The sequence below is a fragment of the Prunus avium genome, chromosome 1, assembly GCF_965620075.1.
Source record: "Prunus avium chromosome 1, drPruAviu1.hap1.1, whole genome shotgun sequence".
NCBI classification, from domain to species: domain Eukaryota; kingdom Viridiplantae; phylum Streptophyta; class Magnoliopsida; order Rosales; family Rosaceae; genus Prunus; species Prunus avium.
The window spans coordinates 15,183,371-15,204,894 of record NC_142284.1 but is presented as its reverse complement, the minus strand read 5'-3'; the positions used below and the strand labels follow the sequence as shown (position 1 = coordinate 15,204,894).

General features: G+C 36.7%; 3 protein-coding genes across 4 annotated transcripts; all 3 read left to right on the top strand.

Annotated features, from left to right (window-relative positions):
- Window positions 1-4,357: 4,357 nt before the first annotated feature.
- On the top strand, window positions 4,358-8,586 carry TIC22-III (Tic22-like family protein). The gene is made up of 7 exons (XM_021978263.2): window positions 4,358-5,035; window positions 5,144-5,218; window positions 5,884-5,943; window positions 7,778-7,837; window positions 7,929-8,009; window positions 8,088-8,123; window positions 8,306-8,586. Exons 1-7 carry the CDS (start codon window positions 4,469-4,471, stop codon window positions 8,384-8,386), a joined length of 960 nt encoding a protein of 319 aa, XP_021833955.1. The 5' UTR covers window positions 4,358-4,468; the 3' UTR covers window positions 8,387-8,586.
- Window positions 8,587-9,088: 502 nt separating this feature from the next.
- Window positions 9,089-15,206, top strand: LOC110773731 (Transducin/WD40 repeat-like superfamily protein). The gene is made up of 13 exons (XM_021978253.2): window positions 9,089-9,487; window positions 9,638-9,725; window positions 9,941-10,125; window positions 10,215-10,307; window positions 10,395-10,864; window positions 11,245-11,326; window positions 11,419-11,595; window positions 11,669-11,722; window positions 11,803-11,895; window positions 11,993-12,058; window positions 12,229-12,275; window positions 12,833-13,540; window positions 14,632-15,206. Exons 1-13 carry the CDS (start codon window positions 9,329-9,331, stop codon window positions 14,987-14,989), a joined length of 2,580 nt encoding a protein of 859 aa, XP_021833945.2. The 5' UTR covers window positions 9,089-9,328; the 3' UTR covers window positions 14,990-15,206.
- Window positions 15,207-15,732: 526 nt separating this feature from the next.
- Window positions 15,733-18,138, top strand: LOC110744698 (F-box protein At3g07870-like). Of its 2 annotated transcripts, none has more exons than XM_021944686.2 (2): window positions 15,733-16,103; window positions 16,440-18,138. In XM_021944686.2, exon 2 carries the CDS (start codon window positions 16,463-16,465, stop codon window positions 17,663-17,665), a length of 1,203 nt encoding a protein of 400 aa, XP_021800378.2. In that variant the 5' UTR covers window positions 15,733-16,103; window positions 16,440-16,462; the 3' UTR covers window positions 17,666-18,138. The 2 variants fall into 2 exon arrangements, with proteins under 2 accessions (XP_021800378.2, XP_021800377.2); XM_021944685.2 differs by having other exon boundaries at window positions 15,734-16,103; window positions 16,431-18,135.
- The last annotated feature ends 3,386 nt before the right edge of the window (window positions 18,139-21,524 follow it).

Genomic DNA, 21,524 nt, shown 5'->3' with positions numbered 1-21,524 from the left:
AACTTTTATTGGAATGTTTTACATTTTCTCAACATATTTCTTAAAACGGATAAAAAGATCAAACACTTCATGTTTGTGTTTCATGGGAAAGATCTAGGAGTATCTTGAAAAGTCATCAGCAAACAAGAGATAGTAGCAGTAACCTTGGACCGAATTTATTGGAAAACTCCAAACATCGGAGTGTACAAGCTCTAGTGGAGAATGTGAAATTGATCTAGACAAACTGAGCGACAATTTTGTACTTTTGCCTAATGGATAGCACTGACAAAAGCTTACATCAGAGGTACCACTAAGTGGTACTTGTTTATTGGAAATTAAAAACCTAACAACGGAACTAGCTGAATGACCAAGACGATAGTGCCACTTCTTTGTAGAAACTCGAGTGCCTACGAAAGCTGAAAAAGATTTATTGGAGAGTTCACCACCAAGATCAAATGGATATAATCCATTCTCACATCTCCCTTGGAACAGCGTCTAACGAGTCTTGAGGTTCTTTACAACAAAGCAATCAGGAAAAATTAGAATATAGCAATGGTTGTCTAAGGTAAATCTATGGACATAGATTAAATTGGTAGAAGCTGATAGACAATGTAGGATGTCATTAAGAGAAAACTTGCAAGAATCAGTGTTAGCAATGGAAGAACCAAAATGAGAAATATGCAAACCAGTATTACCTACACCGCCAACCTGTTCATTACCAGTATACTCATTGGGATTGATAATGTTTTGCAAAATCGGAGTAATATGTGCATTTGCACCAGTGTTGAGAAGCCAAGTTCAATTGGATTGGCGAGAGATGGTGGTGGGAGATGAGGCCATGGCAGTGAGACGTTTGGCTGGAATTCTTCCTTCGTAAGCCACATTCACATGCTGGAAACAATCGACAGCTGGATTGCCAGACTTGCCAAATATTTAGCAAACAATTCTTGGAGTAGCTGATGCTGAAGACTCCCCAAAATTGGTAGTACACTGAGTTGAAAAAGTACCATGAGAAGCTGGTTTGGAAAGCCTCCACGAGTGGGGGAAGCAACACCATGTCCAAAGTTTTGAGGACGGAAACCACCGCGTCCACGAGTAGCAACAAAAGCTGATGGTCCCTTCTCCGACATCGTAACAACTTGCTCCTCCATCTGATGTTCAGTCGTCAAGAGAAGAGCTTCAAGAGTATCATAAGTGATAGGTGTATCATTCGCTTGAATTGCACTAACAATCATATCATAAATTGGACCAAGGCTGTTCATAATGATTTGAACAAGTTCATCATCATTGATTGGCTTTCTAGCAAGAGCCAAGTTGTTGGCAATGGCATTCATTTGATCGAGGTAGTCATTGACACACGAATCACCTTTCATGGTTCTGAATAATTCATTTCGCAAATGAAAGATCCTATTCTGGGACGTAGAGGCATATCTTCTCTCTAATGCTTGCCAGGATGTGCGAGCATTCTGATTTTTGGATACAGTAGACAACACAGATGGTGTAAGGGAACTATTGATCCAACTGAGGATCATCTAATCTTGTTGAATCCTGGTATAGTATGCAGGATTAGCCGTAGTGCCTCTAGCAAGAGTGGGTGGTGGACAGACACAGGTACCGTCATCAAACCCCATGAGGTCTCGACTTCTCAGGATGGGAACGATCTGTGCTAGCCAGAGTGGATAATTAGATCGATCCAATTTGATGTTGATGACAATGGGCATGGAGGTCGCAGTGGCAAATGGAAGTATGGTGGGAGCAGGAGAAGTGTTATCTCGATCAGTGTTGGAAGTGGGATTAGTCATGGAAGACAATTGTGTGTTTAGAAAGAAACAAAAGAATTGAAATTATGGATCAAGTTGTGAGACTAAAGGCCTGATACCATGTAAAACAATAGTATGCTGAAGCAAGGTATTAAATATCGATATTATCGGCGATATTTCGCCGATAATATCGTTTTTTTGAGGTGGAGATATTTTAGCACATATCCACTTAATTATCGTCAATATATCGATATTTTTGTCGATATTATTGTGATAATATCGGGAACGATAATTTCCTTTCCGTTCATGTAATATTTGGGCAATATATCGCAATATTATCGATATTATCGATAATATCGCAATATGAAATAGCATACCTTGAATAAACCTGAGGCAAGCAAACACGAGTTGACAAAGATCTTACAAGAACCTGTAGAAGAGAGATAGAAGATCTTACACGAGTTTACTGAATTAGATTGAATAGACAGCGAATCTAGAGCTCCGATTGGATTCCGAGAGAAAGACAAGAAGAGAAAATGAAAATCGAGCCCTAATTCTTCATTTTCTTTTCTTTTCCTTGGGTTTCTCGGCCGGATGACAAGAAGAAAGAACTGAGGACGAAGAAAGAACAGAGAGGAAGAGAAAGAAAGAAAAAGGAAGAGAGGAAGAAGAATAAAGAGAGAGAGAGAGAGAGAGAGAGAGAGAGAGAGAGAGAGAGAGAGAGAGAGAGAGAGAGAGAGAGAGAGAGAGAGAGAGAGAGAGAGAGAGAGAGAGAGAGAGAGAGAGAGAGAGAGAGAGAGAGAGAAGAGGAAAAAGAATTAAAAAAAATAGAGGGGGAGATGATAAACAATCGGAAAGAGAGAGAGAGAGAGAGAGAAGAAATAGAATAAAAAAGGGGAGATGAGGAAATAGAATAAAGAAAAGGATGTGTGTGTTGGGATGAGTTATGTATTTTTATTTTATTTTTACTTCAATTCCTTCTAAATATTTCCCAATACATGTGTAGCTTTCCTATGTTTTTTTTTTCTTTGTTTCCCTTCAATCCCTTCCAAATATTTCAACAATATTATAAATAATTCCAAGATTTATGTCTGTTTCAAATGTCAGTAGAATAAAAAAAATGTTCTAAGAAAATATATATATTGGAAAAAGAGGGCTTATAATTTTTTTCGGTAACAAACAAGAGCTTATAATTTACCCCAAAAAAAAAGGTATCCATTAAACACAATCTAAAAATATATATCAATCATTGGATTCGTTTCAACATTTAGCATACTCCTACAAATATTCCTAACTTCGCCATTGAATTTAGCCCATGTTATTTTCAAATCCAGGGTCCGTCCCTGGGCACGTATATGTTTGTTTTTCTACAACTTCAAAACAAAGGAAAGGAAGAGGTTAAGAAATGTGAAGTCAGTGCATGGCATATTTTAGTTGAACAAGAAGTTGTCCGCTAAAATGCGCAAACAGTAAAGTCAATTGGGCTCAATTCAATTCTATTGATTAGACAACATCACCATTTTTTTTTTCTTTTTTTTCTTTTTTAAATAATGAAATAGGTGGGCAAAAACCCAAAGACAACATCAAGGTATTAAATGTCGATATTATCGGCAATATGTATCAAGTGTAATATATTGTAGTAAATTATTATAACTAAAAAATTATGGTGTGTTTAATTTTCTTTCACTAATTACTACATATTTTCTAAAGACACAGTGTTTGTCAAGTCGCTACATAATCAACTTAAATCACTCAACCCCAACCATGCCATGCATTTCCTTCCAATTTTTTGTGATAAAATAATAGACAATTGACTAAGTAAACATCCTCTAAAGTTTCAATAAAAAAATTTCAAATTTTTCTCACAATTTCCGTGATTTTTATTCAATTTTTATTTCCTCGATATTTCCATCGATATATCCGTGTTTTTGGACCACCGATATTTCCGAAACTCTCGATATTTTAGACCTTGTGTTGAAGAGAAGAGTGGTGAACTTTGCATATCATCAACATAATGGTGCAGCTATTTATATTGATATTTCAAAGTTAATAGTTACAAACGATTACATGAAAATCCTTATTTACATAGGAATCAATCTATACATTTGAAAATAAAAAAGATAATCATATCGCAAAACAATTAAACTAAGTCAAGGCAAACTAGGACTTCTCATCCAAAATAGATAACGACTTTGAATTTAAACTTGCAGATAACGTCTGTCTAACAGAATCACCCCACAACAGGGCCCATTGGACTCACCCGTGTGGTCTAAACTCCAGGAAGACTAACACAGCAACCCACCGCCACTGTCCCTCACTTAAATCTTGGTTTGATCCCGTGCGGAATCAAGCTTACAACCTGTAGAGCAAATACAAACGCAAGTACCCCACAATCATAGGGCTACCCAAGGTTGGGTTAAATACTAAAATTTGAAAACAAAATACTAAGATGCAGTTAAACTGAAATAATTTTTTTTCTGAGTTAAACTGAAATTAACCCTTACTATTTGACCCAAAAAATGAAGAAATTAACCCTTACTAAATTTTTTTTCTTAAATAAATATACTTTATTAAAGAATAAAGAATGACGGAAAAAAAAAGAAAAAGAAAAAGAAAAAGAACAATCCAAAACCCCTTGTTGAATAAACCCTCGTGTTTCCCTTCACTCGCTCTTCAAGCCTGCTCACTCATCGAGTTATTCTGCTCTGTGAATCGATTTTCTGGAGAAAATGAACTTGGGGAACTCCAAAAACCCAAAAATTTCCTCACCACCCAAACACAATCCCCTCGAACTCAGCCTCCAACAAGCCTTCACCAACATCCAAAATCATTGCTCTGGTTTCCTGCACCACCTCTCTCACTTTCCTGTCTTCAACCCCAACCCTTCTTCCCTCAAAACCCAACTCGAGTCCACCTTCGCCAACCTCCAAAACCAAGCAAAGCATGTATTCCATACTGGGTTGTCAAGCTCTGTTCCCGAACATTCTTCTGGGAAAACCCCAGTTTGGGCCCGAATTGCGGTAAATAACAAAACCCAGACCACCAATTCCCCTGGTAATGGGTCCAAAGCCGCCATGTCTACCGAGGCAATCGAAGAGCGGCTTGCTGGAGTGCCTGTTTATGCTCTCAGTAATGCCGCTGAGGAATTCGTGTTGGTTTCGGGTGCTTCAAGTGGAAAGTCTCTTGGATTGTTTTGTTTCAAGAAAGAAGATGCAGAGGCACTTCTTGAGCATATCAGAATTATGGACCCCGGAATGCGAAGCGGGTCTAAAGTGGTGGCCGTGGCTTTAAATAAGGTGGGAATGTGAATAACTTGATTAGATTTTGTTTATTTATTTTGGCACCCTTTAATTGTGAATGGGAAGGTTAAAGATTGGTGGAGATTAATGGGTTTTGGTTTGCAGGTTTTTCAGCTCAAGGTTGATGGGGTAGCCTTCAGGTTGATTCCTGAGTATTCTCAAGTCAAGAACGCCCTTAAGGTCCGTCAGTTGTTGGCATTGGAACAATAATTATATAGACTTGTTATTTTTCGGAATTGAATTTTTTCAAGACACTGAAAGCTGCTTATGTGAACATAACCATAACAAATTCATCCAGGAACACCAAGAAAAAAATAAGTGTAGTCTGCTACCCCATGCTTTATCTATATCACATTTGACTTGATACAGGATAGGCCAGGATGCCATAACAGTGTTAGTTTCTTAACAGGCTGTCACGTAACTGTATGTATTTGAACTTCAGCATTCTCATCCTTTTCAAAATACAGGTTTAGAAACCAAGCACTGTGTTAGTGTACCCCAACAGATAACGTGATTAACATACACATGTTAATAGGCTTCAGTTTATTAGTAGGGTGTGACTGGCATTGGTTTTGAGAAATTTGCCAAAAAAGCTGGGATTCAAACTTGGTTTCTTAAAGAAATAAGCTCAATGCTTTTATGGTACTCCTCTTCAGCCAGAAAATGATATGTCTCTCTCTCTTACCCTCCTCCCCTCCCCCCTTGTGGCCCCCACGCAGTCCCCCCTCCTGCTCATCCTCAGAGCGCACAGAGTCTGTGGACTGTGTATGATGTCTCACTTATTCATCTCTCGTCATATGCAAGTTTTATATTAACAATGATTATTTTGTGTTCCCTTTTTGTAGGAGAAGGAAAAGGTTGGAACTTCTGATGATGATGGCTTTTCTGGGGTCCCTGTTTTCCAGGTTCTTCTCTTGGATTTTCTCAATTTGAATTAGTCATATACTGCAGAGTTGTGAGGCCTGCAGTTTTCTCCCACGTTGTTCCCTTTTTGTAGGTTATTCATCCGTGTGTCTACACTAATTTGATCACACATTCTCCATGTGAGAATATAAAAAATCCAATTATGATTCTACATGCATTAAAGTGCTCAACTTTTCTCAATAAGATGAGAGTTGACTACTGGTCTCTTTTAAATTTTTTTAACAAAAAAAGTATACAGAAAGGTCGCTGAATGCTAGCTTATGTCATAACCTATTGTTTCTTGATCATGGTGGTTAATCTAGCTGCTGCTTCTCTGTAATTCTAGTTTTGTCCACTTCAGGATTTTTATACATAAGGCCTCGTGTGATGATAGCTCTTAGGATTTCATAGGTTCTGTCCTAGGCAGTCAGAATAAATTAGTTTTCCAAATGAGTCATTAGTTTATAAGTTTTAGAGATTTTTGTTTACAAGGGTGGTTCTGGAACAAAATTCCTTAGCATCAATATATTTTTACTAATTATATTGGGAGTAGAAATTTCTAGGAGTTCTAAGAGTTTGAGATGTCTTTCTTGGGTTTGAAGTCAGTTATTGAATTATTAGGTACATTATAAACCTCGTCTTAAACAGTCTATAAATAAGATCAATTGTAGCCAACCGTTTGTGGTTTTTGAAAATGAAATATCAAGCAGTTTGAGTTGAGGCATGTGTGTTCACAACCATATAATCACTTTGCCACCATGCAGTTTAAAAGGTATCACTTATTGCAGTGTAATTTTATCCGTCATTCATTTTGTATGAACCCAAATGAAACTGAGCATGTAGTGACCATGATTAAAATAAATGCCCAATAATGAATGAAAAGCCTTAAAGCATGATAATTTCAACCTAAAATCAACTTGAGAACCAGATTGTAGTGTCACAACATCCAGTTGAAGTACCCAATGAAATTTTTTGTTGTACTATCAATCTCTTTCTGTTTAAATCTAGGGGAATATGCACATTGACATCAAACTATTTTCAGGTAAGTTGATATTGTAAAAGGGTAGAGATTGTGAGAAATCATTTGTTGTTGGGGGGTGAAATAGGAGAAGGGTCAAGATGGAGCTAGAAGTGTTGAGGTTGAGGTGGTTTTGCAAAGAGCTTTGAAAGTTTGATTTCTTAGGTTTAGTATCTTTTGAAGTTTGGCTGAGAAAATAACAAAACCGGTCAGAGACAAGATAAAAATGCAGATTCAGTTTCTGCTTTTTCATTGCCCAAGTGCCGGATAGACTGCGTTATCTCTCTCCTTTGGATCTTGCAGAGAGTGTAATAAGGTTTTCTACTTGCAAGAATTGGTTTGTTTGTTTTTTGATGAAAAGAATTGGTTTGTTCTCAATCAAAAGAGCAGTCAATTTTGTTTATCCTTTTCATTGGCCAACAGATTCCTACTTTTGGGTCTTGGAGAATTTGGTTTAAAATTTTTGAAAATTTTGTTTCTTTTCAATAGAGGGAACTAAAGTTGAAAATGTAGAAAACAATGTACATTCCTTTGGATACATGGAAGTATAAGAAAAATAAAGAGAAAGCATCAGGTATTAGCTCTTAAGTTTCTTCTGTGGACCATACTAGGAGAAGGTTTGTTATTCAATTCTTATTATTGTCCACAATACACCTAGCTGCTTTAGTTTTTGTGGCAGCTTATGTCGTTTCTGCTTCAGTCAACCTGGCTTGCTCGAATTTTGTCTGGCTTAAAGATTTTTTGGACATTTCTTTCATTACAGACTTCTTGCATAAATTTCCCATACTAATTGTGGAACTGTTTAAACATTTTGTTAGTCAAGGAGCTTGATTCTTAGAAGCCAAAGCAAGAGCTATCGTCCAGTGTTTTTCAGGAAGGTTAGTTAAAATATTAACCTTGAGATATGCATTATTCTAGCTCGTCTTGGCATGCAAATTGCAATATCGCTTATCCTTGCTAATCTTCTAGGAGGACTTGGAAAGTTCACTATCAAGAGCTTCTCGCGAGCAGAATCAATTAAATCCTGCCTTCAGACCTGGGGATGTTCAGGTATGGGTTTCGAGGATCGCTATTGACTATGCAGTAGAAAATTTCTTTCTGTTTACTTATTTTGATTTTATACTGTAGGTTGCTGTTCTTGAAGAAGTAATAAAGGGGATGAAGGTGGGCACTTTTTTTCCAAAAAAAAATTATTTATTGTTAATAAATTATTGACCAAACATTGTACAATTCCTTTGCTTATTTCTCGATTATTGTAAACTTTCATTTGGTTTCCTCTATCTTCTAGGCAATTACTTAGTGTCAGTTTTGACTTGTATAGCCAAAGTAACAATGAAATATTGCAGGAAGGTTCTACATCAACGTGGGACGATGTTGTTTTCATCCCACCTGGATTTGATATCTCTACTGATCCTACCAAGCAATAGGATAATGCAAAGAGCAGGCAATGGCGTCTTCGACAAGAACATTTGTCTAATACAAAACTTACATATGATGAGTTTACTCTTGTAGGGATTCGATTTTGTGATTGTAGCTGTGGTACCCCACTGTAATGCACTGACCTTACCAGCAATTTCAAATATTCTGTTCTCTCGGTCCTGCAATATGATTTTAATTTTCATGTCTATTTTCTTCATGAGAGCTTGTTTATTTTTGCTTCTGCGGCGGAAGTCGTCTTTGGCAGTTTTCAAGCCCATTTGTTTAGTCAGGCATATGTGTGTTGGAGGGCCCAAATCCTACTTGACGATAAAGTTATATATTAGGTTTTTTTTTTAACACATGGTATCTTCTTATTGGCCATCACCATTTACTAATACGAACCATTTAATGCAAAAAACTAAAATCTATAAGCCATTCCAATTTGATGTTATATCTCTTATCTTCAAGGTTAAGAAGTTTCTCAACTACGAAGGACACATTAGTATAATGGTTTGAAGCAATTGCTCCCATAGACAAGATCTTGGGTTCGAGTGTGTGGGTTTAATATATTATCGACCCTTTCAATAAGAAAACTCCTAAAAAATAAAAATGAAGTTTTTCAACTATTATTTAATTGACAGTACAAAATTGTCTACTTGATTTCTTTTAATTTCTTTTGAAAGGAAGTAACCAAACCGAATCGAATTGGTTTGGTCATGCTCTAGTTTGAGGCCTATCTGGACTGTGATATGGTAAGCGACATGTAGTTTGTTGCCTTGTAGGGTGTGGGATTTGTTGTTTACTAGTGTGAAACTGATAAATCTCATGCCCACCAAAACAACAGAAAAAAGAAGAAATAAATCTCAGTTACCTTTGAGACTCGAACTAGGGTTCTGTCATCTCTTGAAGAAGTAAACCCAAATTTGAGATTCGATCCCAAACCAACCGGCATGTCTTACTTTCCCTCCAATTCCCAAATCGAAACCCAAAACGCAGCGTCGCGTTTCCAGGCCGCTGTGCTCGTCGATTCTCCCTCCTTCCCCAACGCCATTGCTTGGTCCGACGAGAACCTCATCGCCGTTGCTTCCGGCCACCTCGTAACCATTCTGGTACTCTATTCTTCACCGCTCTCACTTCACTTGCCTTCACTTTTTAAATTTTTTGCCTTTTTTTGTTGTTGTAATTTCACAACATGAACAATTTGGTTTCATTATTGATATGCTACGCTTCCCTGTTTGAGTGTTTTCCTGAATTCTCAGAACCCGGCTAAACTGCCATTTGGACCGAGAGGCCTCATAACCATCCAAAAAAGGCAACCCTTTTCAATTGGTTTCATTGATAGACAAGGTACATACACCATAGTTTGGTATATCTCAATTATGATATCATAATTTGTAATTGGGTCTTATTTGGAATATCATAATTTGATATTTTCAAATAAAATATCTATTTCCATTTCCATTGTTAACAATCTGAATCTCAAGTTTTCAACCACAGTGTAACTGGGTTGTTATTGGAATATTATCTTCTTTTTGGTAAAAAAATCTTTTCTATTTTTGCAGAGTTATTATCTGGTTGCATGCTGCCCACCGTTTTATCACGGGATGAACCCTGTGTCCGATCGATTTCATGGTCCCCAGTTGGGCTTGCTCCAAATGCAGGCTGCTTGCTGGCTGTCTGCACCAGGCAAGGATTCGTCAAGCTTTACCGTCCGCCATTTTGCGATTTTTGTGCTGAATGGGTAGAGGTATATAATATCCACAGTTTAAAGAACTGGTTGATGTTGGAAAAAATGCAGTATTTAATATTACTGAACTGGTTATGCTTATTGCTTAGGTTGAGGATATATCAACCAAGCTTTATGATTATCTCATGAGTATTAATTTCGGGGAGGTACCAGCTTTTTCATTGAAGCGGTGCTATGGAAATGTAAGTCCTCTCATCTATCAAGTGGCAGTTCACTTGATTTATGCCCTGAGCCCTGACTGACAGTCTTTCTGACTCTACTCATATTAGGAGCATGAAATAGAGCTTGAGATTGATTCTGACCTGTGGAAAGAAAAGAATTCAAATCAGAATGTCCGTGCTTCAAAATCTAAAGTAAAATCTTTCAGGAAGATGCCAGAAAATTGCACAGTCCCTTCTATAACTGCAGATCAATATGCTTCTCGCAGTGCAATGCTATCATCACTTGTAGTTTCCTGGTCACCAATGCTGCAGTCAGTACCCAAAATCTCTTCAGTTCCTCAAGATGGGGCAGCAATCTCTGTACTTGCAGTTGGAGGGAAGTCTGGGAAAGTTTCATTATGGAGAATGCCTGTGCCAGAGTGCTACTCTGTTGATCAAAGCAGGGTTCCGGCTTCTGTGGTGCTCATTGGGATCTTTCAGGCACACGATTCATGGATCACAGCAATTAGTTGGGCTTTGCTTGATTCTGATTCTTCAAGTCCTCAAGTTTTGTTGGCTACAGCGAGTTCTGATGGGAGGTGAGTTAGGTATGCAGGCATCATAATAAGTTTCATTCTTGTAGCTCTTATATGAAATTTTCTGTTTCTATTTAGAGAAGAGTGTTTTCTGTAATACAGAAACAAGGTTCTTTGAATAGTGTTAAGCAAAATGCTACTTGCCTTTATAGTGTCATTTTTTGTCAAGTTGATTTTGTTTCAACATACTAGCAGTAGTTCTCCTGCCTGAATTATGTGCAAAAATTGTGTCCAGGATTGATCTGATATCTGATGGGTCACATAAAAGTTAATTTATTTATTTTTATCTGTTCAAGATTAGATTGTGGGCTTCTTGTTTTGTGTTTTGTTATTTTGTTTTCTATGTTTTTCTGTACTCATTTTGCACCTCCTTATCTTTTCAGTGTGAGGATCTGGCTGGCATATAATGAAATATTACTGAAGTCATCAGAACCCACTCACACTTCCTTTTCCCTATTAAAGGAGGTGGATCTTTATTTTTCTTGTCTTTTTTAATCACTCTGCATGTTATTTTATTATATTATTAAATGTGCTTTTATTTTTGAACTTTTAAATAGGTTGCAACTGTGGATTTTGTCCCAGTTTCAGTACTTTCAGTCATTGTGCCTGCTAAGTCTCCGCACAAAATGCACTTAGCAGTAGGAAAAGGATCTGGCTCTTTTGAATTGTGGATATGTGATATCTCTAGCAAAAAAATTGACAAAATTGGCCCATATGATGCGCATAACCAGACCGTAAGTCTCTTTTTCTTTGTCAAAATCTTATATTATATACTGCTGGGTATTCACGCGTCGAGGACCTGACCAGGTTACAGGATTAGCTTGGGCGTTTGATGGGAAATCTTTGCACAGCTGCAGCCAGGTATGTGAGTATTTGGACTTTCGGTTGAACATATCTTATACATTATTCAGTTGGCAACAATACTTTTAAAATGATACTAGGATAATGTTGTACGCTGTTGGATTTTAAGTGGAAGTTCCCTCTGTGAAGTATCTGTTCCTTCAAATACTCCTCGTCTGAGAAGCTCAACTGATGTACATTCTTACCCTATAAGTCTCCTTATTTAATGTTTCTATTTTCCACTATAATGTTTTCCTTCTAGTGAAACATAATTTTAAAATCTTGTTGCAGTTTCCAGATGGATTTGTTTCTTGCTTCGGTCTGGCAGTGTCCCCTGGAAATCTTGTGATTGCTTGGGTCTGATATTTTCTTTCACCCTATTCATCTCTTACTCATTTTGCTTCTAATACACCTCATGCTCATTACTGGTGCTATTCATGTTCTTTTTCCAATATCCATTAATACTTTGTAGTTATTCTAATATGGTTACAGACGTCAACTAAAATATCTGTACTTGAAAATGGCAGGTTCGTAATCCTGATGTGGATAAATTAAATCCAATGTACGAGGGAAGGTGAGATAGCTTTTATGCAAACTAGATTGCTTTATAAGATCCATGCTTAGCGGCCTGCATAAATTTTGAGAGTGGTTAAACATTTTATATAGTAGTGAACTGAACCTTAAAGATGGAATGAAAAGGATAAGGAAAATATTTTTTTAAAAAAACCAAAGCACCTGACCAAATTGGTTATAAATGCAGGGGAGGAAGAAAATATAAAAACAGAACCCAATAGCTTTCATAGAAACATAATGGAGGAAATGAAAAGAGATAAAAATATGTGAGTTTTATTTTTATTTTTATTATTTTTATAATTAATTTTTTCCACATATGAGAATGAATCAAACTGCAAGAACCAAAGAAGCACAAAAAGAATGCATATCCAACGTCAACTGTATAAGTCATAGTCATTGCAGGAAGCAGAAGAATGCATAAAAGAATGTTATGCAATTTCCTATAGAAAATAACAAAAGCAACCAAATATAAAGTTGTGTTATTGATTTTTATTATTTTATTATTTTATTTTGCTTCTATAATTCTTGATCAATTTACATGTTGGGGAACGCTCTCAGGACTCAAAAGGCCATTGTTGAGTTTTTTTGGATCGGTGGGCAGCAAGTCAATGTCTTGTCAAACAATTCCCCTGATTTTGACACTGAAGCTATTCATGGTTTTCCTGAGAAGGAATTGGTTTATTGGGAGTCTAACTTTTTATGGTCTTTAAAGCAGTATGAAACTCAAGAGAAGCCTCTTGTTGTTTGGGATATTGTAACAGCATTTTTGGCGTTTAACCATTCTAAATCAGACTACGTAGAACAGGTACTGATTAAGTGGCTCTCTATTTCCTATGTGGGATCTCATGTGGGACTTCCTGCTGAAGAGGTTTTGTTGTGTGTCTCCCGAAGTTTTTCAAAATTCACTTCTCGCCAACTACACCTCCTCAATATAATCTGTAGACGCATAATGCTATCGGAGATGAAGGCTGATGAAATAAACAGTAAACTGCTAAACTTGGAAGGAGTACACTGTGCTGAAGAAGAGCAGCGGTCTTTGTGGATTAATCTGCTTTTGGCCAGTGAAAGAGAACTCCGTGAGAGGCTTGTGGGATTTACATTTTCTGCATTTATAAGTCTGATGCCTGCTTCAGCTGCAAATTCTCCATCTGGAAATTGGTTTCCTGTTGGACTAGCGCAAATGGAGCAGTGGGTTGAGCTTAATCGTGATCATATGCAGGATCAGCTAAAGGTCCTTGCATCCGAAGTTGGAAAGCAAGAGGGGAGGTACACCCTGATTTTTTATCCTTTGTCATGCATAACTGTTACCTGCTTTAGTGATATGATTAGACTCCTGTCACTTTAGTCGTCGAGGACCATGCATTGTTCTGTCTTGCCATTTTGACATAAAAAATAACTGCATGAAATATACTTCTCTGAGGCTTGGTGTAGAGAAAATTACGTGTTTATTTGTTCTGCGTAGAGAAGTCAACCTTGGAGTGGGACCCTAAAAAAAAAATGCAGAGTCGCTACTTAATCTGATTCTTAAAAGACTCCGTATTTCATTTAATGTTAAATTTGTTATTTATGGTAAAGTTTTGAACGTCTCTGGCTGTTGAAGTTGGCTGCTGGAATTCAACAGTTTGGGTATGTTCATTAGCCTTTGGCTATATGTTACAATTGCCTTTTCAGGTAATTGTGTAATATTCCTCGTGATGTGCCAGCATCAGCTCGTAATGGGTTGGTAGTTAAGGTCATTGGGAGGATGTTGGGGTGTTAATTCTTGGTTTGCAAATGGTGGGAATAGTCTGATGATTGTATAAATACATATTGTAATAGAAGTGAAGCAATCAACAAAAAGTTCCAAAAGTATTAGGGTTCACATGGGAAGAGTTTTCTTAACAACGTAGAACTCCATTTTAGTTTGAGTAACCTGCATGATCGTTGCAAATTATTTGTAAAATTAGGACTCAGAAGGCTGGTACAAATGACATAATGGGAGTTTTACTGGAAACCTTGCATGCTGCACTTATATACATACATACAAGGGGTTAAAAAACATGCTTATTCTGACACTCGTTCTAAATTTTGCATGATACAAAAAGGTTTACCCTACTACTGTGGCTGACAATAAATAATTTAAGAAATTCTTAAATTCAAATAAATGCGAGTTTTTTTGTTGTTTCAACATGGATGTCTCTTTTGCCCTCTTTTGTTTGCCTGCTTTTATAATTGACAATGCTATGTTCCTGTAGCTTTTGACCTTTATCTTGCCTTGTCATTGGGTAAAGTGGCTTTTAGGTTTGCAACTTTGTCTTTTCGCTATAATTGATACATACTTATATCAGTATGGCTATGTATTCCTCCTCAAACAACAGGCTCCAGTCCAGTAAATACTTGGCAGCGGAGAAGTGCAGCTATTGTTCTGCATCAGTTCCATTTGAATCTCCCGAAGTTGCCTTCTGTCAAGGCAGGGGACACAAACTGGTTAGGTGTGCCATTTCTATGGTGGTTTGCCCTACTACTCCTACATGGTTTTGCATATGTTGTCATAGACGAGCTTTCAAACTGGCACCAGAGACTCTCTTTGCAATCCCTGGTTATCCTTTTAATTTCAAATCTTTGACCACATCATCATCTATGCTAGAAGTATCCTTAAAACCATTGTGCCCCTTCTGTGGGATACTGCTGCAGAGACTACAACCAGACTTTCTACTTTCTGCATCACCCACTTAAGTAAATGATTTCCGTCCAAGGTAGATTTTCGGTCAGGCACTTGGAAGAAGATAGATTGTACTAGCAGGTTCCTTCAACCAAAAGGAAAAATGTATATAGTTTAGTATGCTAGGTGTAATTGTATACAATGTATATTTATTTATTTATTTTGTTTGTAATAAAATTATGTATCTGCTGTTCTTCATTAAAAGAAAAAAAATGTATCTTGTGATGGCAACCACTAACCATACTGGAATGTAATGTTGTTTTTGAGAATTTAGATGTATTTGACAAATTGTAGAGTCAAATTCAAGTGAAAGTCTTGTCTTTGATCATGGCGGTTGCTGAGTTATGAAAGCATTCAGGAGAGATAAATATTGACTAATTTACGCATTTGGGGAAAAAGAAACTAGAATTTGGAAATTTAACTTCTATTTTCAACTTTATTTATTTATCTGAAAACCTGTGTGGTATTAAATTTTAGAAGCTATTTTTGTTTCCTGGCAAAATTCTTTTCCTTGAAGAAGCATTGACAACTTTGAAAACTTGGAAAGTGATATTTAAGCACTTTGACATGGGGCTGGCCTTCACAGATTCTTGTTTTAAAACACCAACCAATTCTGGTTTTAAAATGTTCTCAGTATTTTTGAAAATGAAAAACATTTAAAATCCCATTTCCGTTCATAGACGTAATTTCTCAAAAACTTACATCTATGTTAAGTGGTGGGGAAAAACCCTTCATTCAAAAGAACATAAGACAACTACTTAATTTCTAGGAGTACATTTTACACCATCAAAGTTTTGCCTCGTTATCAAAATGGCCACGAGGTTTCAATTTTCTCGCAACACAAACACCTCAGCACAACAGTGGGTAACACATTCGCAACCGAATTAGTCTAAATTAATTCGAACTTGAGTATAATTTATAAAAATGAGATTCGAACTTGAGTGAAAGGAGCCGGCTGTCGTAGCGGAGGAAGTTAGAGCTAACGAACGTTTTAAAGTTGAGAGGCAGCATCTTTTAACGCCCTCTTCCGTTCCCGTTGAAGCTACTAGCTAGAAAGAGCTTTCATTCAAGCAGAAAAAGAAAAAGTAACCACCAGAGGTTCCTCAGCTCCATTTGTCGGCACATCAGGTACTGTAGGTTCTTCCAGATTGTCTTTGTTTTCTGGGTTTCATTTTTATTTTATTTTTATATGGTGCATCTTATTCTGGGTATTTAATTTTGGGAGCTCTTTTTTCTGATAAGAATGGTGGGTTTGGATTCATGGCTTTGTTTTCTCATGGTGGGTTGATGCTTTCTTATGAAAATTCTGACTTAGAATGCATTTCTTTTTCCTCATTGTTGTTGGATTTAACAAAAGAAAAAAATTGTTGGGTAAATGAGTCTCCATTTTCACTCTCATTATATGGTGGATTTGGTACATGTTGAAAGTTTAATACAGATGAACCTTCATTTCAGAGTCTGCAGTGATTCTGTTGCAGCAAACATACATGGCTGTACCTGTAGCCATGGAGAAAACCAACACTGAGAAAGAAGAACATGATAATAAACCCTACATCCTGCAATTGCCAGACCACATAACAGTGCATATCTTCTGCAAAGTCCCAATCAAAACCCTCATCCAATGTCAGTGTGTGTGCAAGTCTTGGCGCCATTCGCTCTCAGACCCCCACTTTACCAAAGACCTATTTTCACGAACACCCTCTTCCTTTTTGTTCCATGGCTTAAGCGGTGGCCCCATAAACCCCAAATCAGAGGGCTACTTATTGGTTGACCTCAGTAAGGTCTCAAGCCCCAACGATTTCACACTCAAGCTGTATAAAGATCCTAATGTCCAGAACCCTCGTGTGGGAATTTTGGGTTCTTGCAATGGTTTGCTCTGCATATACGAATTGAACCACCGCTGTTTTTACATATCCAATCCCATAACTAGTGAGTCTTTAGCTCTTCCAACACTATCATTGTCGCCCCTTACTATCGCCTATTGTGAGCGTGAGAGAATTGATAATCCATATTATTGTGGGTTTGGGTATAGTCCCATCAGCAATGCCTATAAAGTTGTTCTGTATCTGTCTTCAAGCGGTAAATCTCATGAATATGAAGTATTGGTTTTGACCGTTGGGTCCAGGATTTGGAGAAGCATTGGGAATGTTTCTGTATTCCCTTCCTCTCGGTTTCAACCGTATGGGGTTTGTGTTAATGGATTTCTTCATTGGGTTGGTCAGTATGGGAATAGTTCTACTTTGATATGTGCCTTTGATGTTGAAAGCGAGTGTTTCCAGCAGTTATCACTACCGCCTTATGATTTGGATTTACAGCTACCGGCAAATTGTTTAGATTTCCTAGACACTCAATTTACGCTTGGAGTCTTGAATGGTTCCCTCTCTGTAACTGTTCGATCTCGCTCAAGAAGTAATATCACTGTTTGGCTGATGAAGGATTATGGCATTCATGAGTCTTGGACCAAAGAGCTTGAAATTAGCAGCGACACACTTGGTTCTCCATCTTTTTCTCGAGTATTGAAGTTTACAGAGGACGGGCAAGTCTTGCTTTTAAATGGGTCTCACTTGCAGGCTTATACTCCTGGAACAAGGAGTGTTGTGACCATTGAAGTTGATGGAATACCATCTTTGGTTGATGAATGCGTCCATATTCCGAGCTTTGTTTCACTCAGAGGTGTCATCACTGGTTAGGGCTCGAAGGGATACCGTCATTGGTTGATGAATGTGTCCATATTTCAAGCTTTGTTTCACTCAGAGGTGTCATTGCCAGTTAGAGCTCGAAGGGATACCATCATTGGTTGATGAATGTGTCCATATTTCAAGCTTTGTTTCAGTTAGAGGTGTCATCGCCGGTTAGAGCTCGAAGGGATAGCATCATTGGTTGATGTATGTGTCCATATTTCAAGCTTTGTTTCATTCAGAGCTGTCATTGCAGGTTAGAGCGCAAAGGTGATATATGTCAATGCTACTTGAGGAATTGTTCTTTCTTGCCATGTGCAATTTCAACTTCAAAGTCTTTTCCTTGCTGATAGGTTGCTCAATTACTATAGTTATGTTTACTTTTTCCAATTAGTCGAAGATAATCCTTGGTGTTAATTTTTCTCCATTTGGTTTTGATTTATTCATTTTTCCTAATATTTTAATTTCAAAGATGAGGTAAGCCCCTTCTTAAACGCATGTTTCTAGAGGAGGCTTCAAGTTGATTATGATAAAACCCTTCTTGTTTCTACTTTTGTGAACTTAACTAGCTTCCCAAATTTTTTAAAAATCCACTTATCACCCCAAATAACAAATGCCAAATGGGCACTAAGAGTCCCGCGCAAGGGACACACAGTAAAACACACAAAGTTACACACATCCTCGTCCTTTATATTTGTTTTCATCTAACGGGTAATGGTTAATCGGACAAAAAGAATTGTTTTTCTGTTACTACGTTATTTGGTATTGCAGTGTTTCATTTCTCTGTTAACATTACTGGTAAACTTTAGCTATTATTGCAATTCAATCTCGTTGGGTAATCTGTTTTGGCTTCAATCCTAGCTCGACTTGCTGATGGTTTCTGAACTCTGCTTTCCTATTTGTATGCACCATTGTTTCGGGCTATAGAGTGTTTGATTTCTGGTCAACTTGTGCGGAGGTTTCCATGTTTTGGGGGCTAAGACTTCGACAAATTTTATTTTGCTATTACGAACTGCATTTTTCTTCTTTCTTTATCTCAAGTATGTTAGGATGTGATGTTAGGTTAGGCCTAGAATTAGTCTGAGCAAGGTATCAGGGGCGTTGGGGGATGGTATACTTTTCTCTTAATGGGTGAAAGGAATACATTATAGCATGATCTTACTTGGTTCTGTTATAGAGTTGGGAAAATTATCGTCTCCAAAATCAGTAAATTTTGGGTTGACGGCCATGGTTCCAAAGCCAGCACCCCCTCATATCTTCTTCATTTGTGAACTGAAAACGATAATGGTTATCGTTCGCCTTGCGAATCACCAACCCGCTTGCGAAACAGCAAAGTCATTGTAAAACTCTCCTTGTGAAAAGGATGATCTGCGGCCAAATTCTTGAATGTGGCAAAATCTACAATAATCCATGCTTGTTCTGCGTGATTAAGTGTTAAGGATTTGGTTGAGGAAGACGGTTCTCTCTTACTGATTATCTATATCTCTATATATAAGGCAGAAGCTTCCAACGGTGAAACATTCAAAAACCCTGAAAATGCCAATGCTTAACAAAAAATCAGATCATCATAATCTAATATAATGATGGTAAAAGTAAGTAAAAAACTTATTTTCTAAATTACAAAAAAAAAAAAAAAAAAATCCAACGAATTTTCTAAGTTACTGCCCACTCCACCCATATTCCTCTCTCTCCACTACCACTACACCCACATTCCTCTATTTTTATTTTATTTTTATATATTTTTAAATTGAAGTAAAATAAAAAATAAAAAATGCCAATTAGCAAGTGAAAAGATAAATCTCAAGTTTCTAGAAAACAAAAGATAACGTCAATATATATACGTATACGTTAGAAGAAGAAGAAGAAAGGACACAAAACAAATTTAATAATTATACATAAACAATTATTTTATTTCCTCATTTTTAGGGATTATTCTTCTACTCCTATGATAATACGGCAATCCAAATCCTAATAAACTTGCCACTCCTTCTCCCCGAAAATGTTTTGGATTGATCAACTCCTCTTTTAAGAAGGTTTTGGAATGGGGAATGCTATAAATTAACGTTAGAATTGTAGTCTTTGTGTGCATTAATTTCTCCAACTATTTGTTGCCTTTTCTTAGCCATGTTTGCAGCTGAAAGTTCAGACGTCAGGAATACAGGCCATCGTTGCGAGAAGATATGCATCACATTGTTGTGCCTGTTGTTCGTTGCTGGTGCTTATACCTGGTTTTTTATCCCAAAGAGAATGACAGGGTATACAAATCCCAAATTCAGCGTCAACGGTGCTTATCTTAATCGATTCAATAATTATACCGAAATCAACCATACTTTCTCCTACAATCTCCTCCTCAACATCACTCTCACAAACCCTAACCAGAAAATCGACTTTGAGTGGAGTGACACCCAAGTCATTGCATACTATCACAATGAGAGATTTGGTCTTGTGACTTTGATCGATAGGTGGACATCCATTCACCAAGACCCCAAGAACACAACTATTTTTCAGAATGCCCTTATTCAAGGGTGGAAGCCTCTACTGTTTGAGGAACATGTGCTTCCCAATGCTACTCACCATTACCGTATTGACTTGGTGATTCCTTTCCATGACAAGATTCATCGATGGTTTGCCCAGGTTTCGTGCAACCTAACTGTTCCACTGAGTTTTAATGTAACATCTTTTGATGGTTTCAACACTACAAAGTGCTCCTATATTTAATTTAAATTTAAGTATGACTTGGCTCCTTAAGATTGAGTACCTTACTTTCAATCATTACATTCAATTTTCCTTTAAATTTTAATCATTACTTTCAATTTTCTCCTTGTGCCTTACTTCAAACAGGTTCTTTGATTAATGTTTATTTATTTATTTATTATTTTGTGTTTTCCCCTTGAAATTCATTTTTTCTTACCTTTAATCCGTTATATTTATTTATTTATTTTTTATCGACAGCCATATAGCTCATCGAGGCCAACTCGAACAAAACCAAGAACCGAAATGTTAACAAGAATAAATGAATTTACATTACTGGTAAACTTTAGCTAATATTGCAATTCAATCTCGTTGGGTAATCGGTTTTGGCTTCAATATTCCTAGCTCGACTTGCTGATGGTTTCTGAACTCTGTTTTTGTTTAGGGCTAGAGTGTTTGATTTCTGATCAATTTGTGCAGAGTTTTCCATGCTTTGGGGCCTAAGACTTCGACCAGTTTTATTTATAGTAAATTGAGCTTAGACCCATAAAATTCATTTTAAATCACCTACAACTCTTTCCTTTAGTTTTCTATTTAAAATACCCAATTTTTTCAAATAATACCCGATGACTATGATCCAACTAAGCAAGTTATCTAATATAACTTAAAATCTGATTTATTGTATTTTGTCGGATTCCAAACCTACCCCCTATTTATAAGTTTTTGTGTTATGAGGGGGTGTAACTAATGACACACGTTGAATTTGAAAAGATCTCCAAATAGTTATAATGGATGTAGGAATTAATTTAGAAACTTATTTGAAATTAAATATTAAATTCCATATTAAAGTATTAGTAATCTATTTACGACTAGTAATCTATTTAACTTATTAGTAATTTAAATTCAATATTAAATTTAGGAATTAATGTTGTTTTCCTTTTATGAATTATACGACTAGTATTCTATTTTATTATAGTTTTATGAATAATAGTGTACATTCTAATTATGTTGAAAAATAATTTGATAATCTATTTATTATTATTTTTTTAAAAACATTTTTTTTAATGAACCTATTTTTTCTAAATGAATTTATTTTTTCTCTCCAAATAATGTACCTATTTTTTTTTTCTCTAATAATGTACCTAGTAAAACAATTTACCTAGTATAATGAACCTATTTT

Excerpts from the sequence above, each read along its gene's own strand:
- TIC22-III (XM_021978263.2), top strand. The coding sequence starts at position 4,469 with ATGAACTTGGGGAACTCCAAAAACCCAAAAATTTCCTCACCACCCAAA. Across the intron at positions 7,838-7,928 it reads GTCCAGTGTTTTTCAGGAAG|GAGGACTTGGAAAGTTCACT; the intron begins GTTAGTTAAAAT and ends CTAATCTTCTAG. Across the intron at positions 8,124-8,305 it reads AAGTAATAAAGGGGATGAAG|GAAGGTTCTACATCAACGTG; the intron begins GTGGGCACTTTT and ends GAAATATTGCAG.
- LOC110773731 (XM_021978253.2), top strand. The coding sequence starts at position 9,329 with ATGTCTTACTTTCCCTCCAATTCCCAAATCGAAACCCAAAACGCAGCG. Across the intron at positions 9,726-9,940 it reads TGGTTTCATTGATAGACAAG|AGTTATTATCTGGTTGCATG; the intron begins GTACATACACCA and ends CTATTTTTGCAG. Across the intron at positions 11,896-11,992 it reads GTCTGAGAAGCTCAACTGAT|TTTCCAGATGGATTTGTTTC; the intron begins GTACATTCTTAC and ends ATCTTGTTGCAG.
- LOC110744698 (XM_021944686.2), top strand. The coding sequence starts at position 16,463 with ATGGCTGTACCTGTAGCCATGGAGAAAACCAACACTGAGAAAGAAGAA.